Below are 9,427 nucleotides of genomic sequence, written 5' to 3' on the forward strand. Positions count from 1 at the left end.
GTGGGTAGTCTTAACCACCAGCCCGGTGCTGAGAGGATGGTGTGTTGGATAGAGAGGGAAACCCTTAGGATAATTGCAGAATCTTGTTTGGAAATTCACTAGTTTGAGAACTCTTTTGGCATCCAGTTTTTCACTGATGCACATCATAAATCAGATTAGATACGGTGTGCACCTATAGCAGGAGCTGGGTCTATTTTCACAGGGGCTTTACATGATTTGAAAAGGACAATGAAACTTTCATGGTAGATATTGTTATTTACATGAGAGATAGTAGACATACTGGATAAGATTGGCTCGTGTACATGAGATTTTGTTAATTATTTTACGTAGAGTATGAATGTTGGAACATGGTCCAGGAATGAAGACCTGTGAGGAGATATTTGAGTGAGAAAAACTCCAAGAAACCAAAACAAGAGTCTTGTGACCTCAGTTTCTTCAAAAATCCCAAACTGTTTGTTCTTGGACTATGGTTTTAGGCCCCTCCCGGTGTAGTGGGTAAGAGTGAGATTACTTCAGATTATTCATCAGAACAGGCTACTGTTATTTGTTTATATGCCTCTACGGAAAAACATGCTTTCACTATTTGCAGATTGTCTGGCACATAAGGCTTGAGTACAATGTGCAGCTTGCCTGCCACATGCAGTTTGTCCTTGTGATTGGACCCTTTACTCATGTGACTCCCTTGAGCTGTCAGCTGCTCTGAATAAAGTTGGCTGTTGTGTGAGACTGTTGCCCATCTCATTTACCTGCTCCATTTCCCCAGATCTCACCACCTCAGGAACAGTGACAAATGAAGAACTCGATTACTAACTTGAAGTCAACACCATCTAATACTGAGATTACGTGTGTAAAATGGTCTATAGCTTCTACTTCTCTCGTTAAGCCTGTTTTTCACTGTTCCTGCCTCTGCACTTGAATAGCTTTATTCATAAGAGAATTTTATGACTTCTATTAAATAAAACATAGCTATCCCTTTCATTCATACTTTTGGCCAATTCCTTTATTGGACACTTACAAGGAATCCTCTGATATTCCTTTACATTAATTTATATAATCCTGTATATAGCTTCTTTTAATCTTACATATAGAGCAATCAACCACCTTTATCTCTTAAAGTTGACTAGTATATTTTATGTAACTCAATGATGTGGATTGGTGCATAATACTTTTGAAATTAATGGGCTTCATGGTGGTATTTTCATGCATATTTTGTTCTTATTTGTCCTTCTTCCCCAATGCCCTCTCTGTCCTCCTTACTATTTTCCTCCCCCCACAGACCCCGTCTTTCCTGTTATATGTGCTCCACTACCTGCAGTTTCCCTCCTTTAATATCTCTTCTCTTTCCACGATTCCCCTTTTAGTTTTTGCCTGAACACGCAAACAGAAATGTGAATATAGGTTTCATAGATGAGGAAAACATGTGATATTTGCTACGTTGTGTGGGCTGGCGTGGAACTCACCTCATAGTCTAGGATGACCGTAAATTTCTCATCTTGGTGCTTCAGTCTTTCCGATGCTAGGATTACAGGCTTGTGTCACTACTAATAAAACTGCTAATGGCACTGCCACAGATTTTTAAAGGATTGTTTTCAGTTATATGAAATTTGGAGATTAAATTAAATCAGTTTCCAAAGATTATTAAAAATACCTCAAGTCTTCCAGGCAAGATAGAATTAGTAAATCATCCAGGCTCCTTAAAACAAAATAACACACATGCTGAATTCTGGGAGGAAAAAAATTGAGTCACACAGACAGCACCTCTGTTTTCTGTCACATCATCCCTTTTCACCTTTCTGCCACACCCACAAGTTACTAATCTGACTGATCAGATCATGTTCAATAATTAAATAAAAACCATTCATTCTATGAGTACACACATACACACACACACACACACACACACACACACACACACACACGTATTTATGTATTTTCCCTTACTGGTATACTGTGAGGCAGCAGGCAGTGCTGGGCATACCTTAAACTTCCTTGTGTTATTTTGGCTTATCTGGAAGAACTGAAGCCATCTGTGGCCTTGAGAATCTGAGAGCCTTTAATGGAATCTGCTCCTGTCTGAGTCTAGAGGGAAAAATAAGGAAGTCTTAATACATTTAACTATTATCTGCTTAAATTCCTTGGTATGGATCTCTGAACAATAGAAATTATAGAATGTTCTGTTTATTAAAATTATCTCTCCTTACTTGTTTCATTTTTAATGCCATTTTATTTTGTAAGATAAGGCTGGCCTGGGATTACTTTTTTCCTCCTTTGAGACAGAGCTTCTATGTGTAGCCCTGGTTATTTGGACACACTCTGTAGACCAGGATTGCACTGGACTCAGAGATCCACCTGCAGCTGCTTCCTGAGTGCTGGGATCAAAGATGCGCACCATCACCTCCTTCACCACCTTGATTGGTCTAAAATTCTTAGTCATGGCAATTCTTCTTTATTAGCTTCTTGGCTGTTGGGATTATGGGTATGGGTATGAATTACAATCAAACTGTATTTTATTATCATCTTAAAAAAAACCCCTCCAAACTCAGGCTATACTTGCACCAGTTTAATCAATGTACAGAGGTGAAATGTTATCAATTGTATGTTTTGAAGATTAGAAAACCAATATGCAGCTGTATCATAAACAAAACATTATGTTTGGTATCTATAATGTGCTGCTAAAATATAGACTGATGATTATCTTTGCTTACTAGTCTATATTGTATCATTTAGCCATTTCTAAGCCATCAATGTACAGTGGCAGTCCTAAGTAAAAGAGATGCAAGAATTTGTGTTGTGGTGTTGTTCTAGAATTTAAGAACATATGCTCAGATGCTAGGTGTTCTAGAATTTACGAACATATGCTCAGATGCTAGGTGTTCTAGAATTTATGAACAGATGCTCAGATGCTAGGTGTTTCATATCTAGCATATGTAAATTATCCAAAGTGTCATTATTATACTTGAATTAATGTATACACATTTTATGTTATTCTCTTGTATCTATGTAATGGTTATAAGCCCCCACCCCCAGTTCATCCCACATCTTCTTTGTCCTGATGGAAAAATACACAGCCTTGATCACATTATGAACCAGTCAAAAATGGTTTTCTGTGAAAATCTGAACCCAAACTGGAATCCTCATTGTCAAACTACTATGTCATTATATTTCTAAAAACATTAGGTGCATGGGTGTGTGTGTGTGTGTGTGTGTGTGTGTGTACCTGCTTGTCTGTATTTGTACTACTTAATGCTGTTGCCAAAGGAGGCAAGAAGAAGAAGCTGTTCAGTCTCTTGGAACTGAAGTTACCAATGGCTGTAGGTCCCTGATTTGAGTGTTGGGAACTGAATCCAGGTTCTCTTCAAGAGCAGCAAGTTCTCTTAACTGCTGAGATATCTTTCCAACTCCAAGTATATAACTTTTGATGTTCCTAATACATGATATATGCTTTCAGAAGCCTTATAGCTTGAATGTACACATGCATCTTTATTCCTAATTTGATTTATGTCCTAGTCCAAAGTATGCTTAAGCATGCCAACTTCCATTGTTTCTGAAATATAACTGAACAATCAAATGCTGTGGACCAAGCCTGATCTTGCCATTAATACCTATGTAAGAATTCCCTTTATATAGCACTTGAAGTCTTTTCATTTTTATTATACATATCTGTTCTATAGTTTAAATTAGTGTATTTGGGTCCTTATTTGAGTGTCTTTGATAACGAACAATTATGAAATGTGACAAAAATGTATGACAAGCTGCAATTCCCTGCGACAAAGCAAGAAATTAGAGTGCATTCTTGATAATAAGTTAATAGTCACATGACTGATGTCATTTCATGACTAATGGGAGTTGAGGAAAAAAGAACTCTGAACAAAGATGACCTTGTTAACTCAAATAAGATAGAGATTTTATTTTGGTTTTTCGAGACAGGGTTTCTTTGTGTGTAGCTTTTGGCTGTCCTGGACTCACTTTGTAGACTCACCTTGTAGGTCTCAAACTCACATCAATCTAGGGAGAAATGCCTAGCTTTGGGGTTTCTGTAATTATTCTGCCATATAGTTTGTAGTGCAAAGTTCAAACTCTCCACATGTACAATTACAAGATCTAAGTGGAATTTAGGCATCACAATAGTGAACTATGTCTAAATTTTCTCCAGCATCCATTCTACCACAGTGTTTAAATGTTACATCTTTCATCTTCTCCTATGCTTGGGCCAACCTAATATTTAAAACAGATTCTAGTTCTGAAAAGTCAAAAGTGTCCTCTCCAACTTCAGGTAAAAGCCAGTATATAAAATTACTTTGGGCACTAAAATAATACACATACATGCCCTATCTTTTCATAATAATTTGATTCAAGTTTGACACTAGAATCAGGGACCTTGATTGGATGGTGAACTTTTACCAGAGACAATGGAGAAAAATTAATAAAAGTCCTCAAGCCAATCTTGGTCCTAGGAATAGATTCATGAAATGAAATTTGGGCTTAGTCAAGGGCTTGCATGAAACATTGGAGACTTGTATTATCCCGAGTTTTATATTTATTTTATTTTTGAACATACAAGGCTTATATTCTTGTTCTAGCTTGACCATTTTCTTTCCTGAATTATATTTTCCAAAAATGCTAAAATAATATCTTTTTAATCCTAAGATCACTCATTTTGGTTTAAAAAAAAAAACCCATCATGACTCACAAACTTGAAGTTAAATGAGTTAAAATTTGACAAGAAATGAGAAAAAAAAATGGACATAAGCATGATTGTGAAGGAGTTAATTGCCTTTTAATAACACATTACCAACATTTTCCTGTAAGTGTTTTGAACAAGTTTCGTTATGGAACTTTTGTGATCAGTTAGCAACATAGCAAAAAGGTTAAGTTACAGCAAACTGTAGTAAGAAGAGCTCCCTAAAAAGACCTGGAAGATTTTCAAAGTATATTCACCACAAAGTCTCCATCTGTTTTCACATAACCCCTTTCACATAAATTCCACTACCTTTTCTTTTCACTCTGTTATCTCAGTGAAGCTGCTATCCCTCACATGTGCTGTCTTAGAGCCTCTGAAATGGTACATAACAATGTCCTTTCCTGTCTCCCATGTGTCCCTTATTTAGCTAGGAGATGTGGTACATTCGACGTCCATCTTGTCTGTTTAATGGGGAATGACTTGGTCTAAAGACTTTAACTCCTATAGATGGTAAAATCTTATTCTAAGAGATTTAAAATTTCTATTTATGCTGCTTCCATCCTCAATAAGTGCCATTTTAATAGGGGCAATTAAGGAGAATTAAAAAGTTTGCCTATGCAATAAATGTCTGAAAGTTTCCAACAAACTTTGCCAACTTGTGTTCAGGAAGGTACTGCAACAGAATTCTACTTTTTAGAAGTTGAGCTTGGTTGCACTTGTCATAGAGAAACAGGGAATCTGATGCCATAGACGTAAAGAATAGAAACAATCTCAGTTTTCATGACATATATGCTTATTGTACCTAACCAAACAAATCAGATAGGCAAACAAAGGGAAATAACAGTACAGGGGCTTATGACTTGATCCTCCTTCTCCACCTCAAGATCTTACATTCACACAGCATAGAAAGTGCATGCCCTAACAGAATAGATGTTGAGGCTCTTATTCCCAGAGTTTATGTAGGACCTGGAAATATCATGGGCTTCCTTCCTTAAGAAGATTCCTATTCCTATCATCATTGAATATTTATAAGTCCCTGAATTGAGTTCCTGACTTAATAATATGCAAAAGTCTCTCTCTGATCTGCTTGGTACGCACAGCATAGACAACTGGGTTGAGGATGGGTGGGATGAGAAGATAAAAGTTGGCCAAAAGGATGTGGATATGGGAAGGCACATGATGCCCAAAGCGATGGGTGAGAGATGAAACTGCAATAGGAATATAGAAGACCAGGATGGCACAGATGTGAGAACCACATGTCCCTAAAGTTTTAAACCTGGCCTCAGAGGTGGACAACCCCAACACAGCCCTGAAGATCATCACATAAGATGCAGTTATAGCCAGTGAGTCTAGGATTAATACCAGGAAACCAATCCCCATTCCATATAAGTTATTGACTCTTGTGTCACCACATGCCAAAGTGACCACAGCCATGTGCTCACAGTATGAGTGGGCAATGATTTGGGTTCGATAACGGGGAAGCCTTAGGCGAATTAGGAGTGGAAGAGGTCCGATGTACAGTACTCCTCGGAGGAGTGCAGCCAGACCCAGACGTCCCACCACTGCATGAGTAAGTATTGATGTATGGTGTAGTGGGTTGCAGATGGCCACATAGCGGTCAAAGGCCATGGCAAGAAAGATGCCTGACTCAACAGTAGCAAAACAGTGGACAAAGAACATCTGAACCAAGCAGGCATCTAGACCAATGCTGCAGGCACCAAACCAGAAGATGGCCAATAGTTTGGGCATTGTAGAAGTTGACAGGACCAAGTCAATGACAGCCAGCATACACAGGAAGAAATACATGGGCTGATGCAGGCTGCGCTCTGTCTTAACCACTGCCAAGATGGTGATGTTCCCCACCACAGCCACCAGGTACATGGAACCAAAGGGGATGGAGAGCCAGATGTGCAGGGACTCCAGTCCTGGGATGCCGGTGAGCCAGAAAGAGCTGGGTACGGAGCAGGCATTATTAGAAATGAACATGCTTGGGAGTTGGGGATATGCAGAAGTACTCTTACCATCAGGTTTCTACTCCTGTGAGAGGTAATGCCCTTGGCAGCTCTAGAACAGATCCTCATTTCCATTCTTGATAACTTGTGCTACCTACAACAAAGATGAATTCTGAATGCCAACCTGAAAGATCTTGTTACTTAACTTATAGGAATTGTCTATGATGACACCTACTGCTAAACACAGAAACGGGCATACTCATGGTTTTGACAGCTGACTTTTCAAAGTGTGGTATAGAAATACTCAATATTATGCATCCCCTTGACCCAGGAAGTTTATTTTGAGCAACTTTTCCTTAAAAAAAAAACTGAAAAATTTTCCAAGTAATATTTGATATAAATAATAAATGACATGTTTACTCAATAAGTATATATTCTTTTCTTATCACTGATCAATAATTTTGATATCAATAATGTATACTAATTAGGTGTTTCCAATTTTTATTCTAATGAAAAGTTGGAAGTATGTTTCAAAGTAAATAAAGCATTGCTTAAAATTTAATTTATGCATTTACTGAGTTATAATTATGCTAATACCTATATTCTTACTAGTATAATGTTTATATCATATAATAACTGAGGGGATAATAGGAAGCATGACAAACTATGATTTACTATTATTAAAGTATGTGACATACAGAATTATGTCTTTCAATTGAGAAGTGTCTTGGAAGATTTGCACTGTGCTTTTTACCTGCTGATTTTTATGTGGATGGGGTTATGGTACTTTTAATTTTTTCACATTTATGGAATATATATTCTTCTATATGTATATATTCTACTTTAAAGATAAGGTTATAAATTATCAAAGCCTGATAAAATGCAACAGAACAGTTGTACTAGGAAACTCTGTTAGTGGGATAGACTTATAATGATTTTACATAGTGGTTGGGGAGATGAGTCAATGAGCAAAGCACTTACACAGATGCAAGGACTTAAATCCCCAGACCCACATAAGCCAGGTATGCAGCACACATCTGTAATCCCAGAACTCCTGTGGTGAGATGGGAGGCAGAGGTAGAAGAGCCCTTGAAAGCTCATGGGTCAGCTAGCTAGCCTCATATAATTGGAGGACAGTACCAAAGAAACCCTGAGGAAAACCAGGTGGAAGGTGAGGGTGGAAAGTGAAGGTTGGCCTCTGATTGTCACTATGCACAATGAGGCACATGCTCTCATGTGCATCACACACACACACACACACACACACACACACACACACACACACACACACACAGAGAGAGAGAGAGAGAGAGAGAGAGAGAGAGAGAGAGAGAGAGAGAGAGAGAGAGAGAGAGAGAGGACACGGGACTTAATCTTTTTTTGCAGGGGAGAGACTTAATTTCTTAAAGAAAAAGGTCTCACATTTCAGGTTGCTCAATTTTATGCTTAAACAGAATGAAGAACAGACACAGTTACTCAAGGGAAAGACAACTATTAGTCAGTTCTCCTGCCAAGTATTGGGCACCATTTGTGATTTGACTGAGGAGGTCCATGTTTCCCCTTAGAGTAAATTTTGTTAGGGTTTTCTACCATCTGCTACTGGGGAGCAATGAGAATGGAATGAACGGCGCGAGGGACACCCTTCCTTGCACCACAATCTTTGGTCTCCTGAGGACCAAAGCACCAGATTATACAGGTCTTGTCTGCTTTTTGCCTTTCAGACATATGTGCTAAAAGTCCTTACTTACAACCTCATTGTACAGAATCTGGGAGCTCAGAACACCATCAGTGCCCTTCCCTGTCTCAGGCAGGCTTGCCCTCCTGGTCCTTCTCACTACATCTTCAAGAGTGACGACTTTTTACCACATCCCCGTGTGTATAGTGACTTTCTTCACAGAAGAGTTATGGCAGTGAAGCTTTTTCATTCCTTTTGTTTCTACCTAAGGACATTTTCCCATCCTTCAAGGCCAGTTTCAGGCCATCATTTCCAAAGTCCTCTATGACATTTTTAATCTATACCATAATGTGTGCACATGTGCACGCACTTGCATGCGTGTGTGTGTGTGTGTGTTTGTGTTGAGGGACCTTTATAAACTTCCAAATTGTCTAAAAAGATCCCACGTAGTTTTTGACTAAATCAGGACTAGCTATTCTATTTCTGCACCACATAGGAGTAGTTTCCTGTGTAGCCAGGGAGGCCACTGCTTCAGGCTCCAATACACAGTTCATTTTAAGGGCTCGTTTGCCTACTCAGTGTCTAGTCATTGGGCAGATGTAGAGCAGAACCATGCAAGCTTTGTGACTCTTAAAATAACTCGCAAGATTTTGTTATATTAAGTTCAATATGTAAATGAGTGTTATGTAATACTCCTCAGGGGTCAAATCAATGTACAAGTGCTTTAGATCAATTGATTATGATAGCGAAGGAAAGGTGGCCCTAGGAGGTTGTTGCACAGGGCACCAAATTACTGTCTAACAGTTACTGTCTAATAGATTTGTCACCCCAGACACTCATTGTACTCTAAGCAATTTGTTCGCCTTCCTGAAACATCCTTTACCATATGTAAAACAAAAACCATTTACTTCAAATGAAAGATGGATGAAAACAGAAGATAAGGGTCTGACATGACAGCAGATGCCTCTTCCTGAAATTCAATAGGGGCTGTAAACTGGAAAAGCACATTTCACAAAGAGGAAACATTTCATTGTTATATTTCAGAGGAGCTTTAGAAGTGCAGGAACTGGTTAGATGGACAGAGATTTAAGGCAGTCCTTAGTCCATACAGACTTAAGA

General features: G+C 38.5%; 1 protein-coding gene across 1 annotated transcript; it reads right to left on the bottom strand.

Annotated features, from left to right (window-relative positions):
- Nucleotides 1-5,707: 5,707 nt before the first annotated feature.
- LOC127192156 (olfactory receptor 52M1-like) lies at nt 5,708-6,679 on the bottom strand. The gene has a single exon (XM_051149476.1). The coding sequence runs from the start codon at nt 6,665-6,667 to the stop codon at nt 5,708-5,710; it is 960 nt and encodes a 319-aa protein (XP_051005433.1). The 5' UTR covers nt 6,668-6,679.
- Between the last annotated feature and the right edge of the window lie 2,748 nt (nt 6,680-9,427).

The sequence above is a fragment of the Acomys russatus genome, chromosome 7 (genome assembly GCF_903995435.1).
Source record: "Acomys russatus chromosome 7, mAcoRus1.1, whole genome shotgun sequence".
Classification (NCBI taxonomy): Eukaryota; Metazoa; Chordata; class Mammalia; order Rodentia; family Muridae; genus Acomys; species Acomys russatus.

Excerpts from the sequence above, each read along its gene's own strand:
- LOC127192156 (XM_051149476.1), bottom strand. The coding sequence starts at position 6,667 with ATGTTCATTTCTAATAATGCCTGCTCCGTACCCAGCTCTTTCTGGCTC.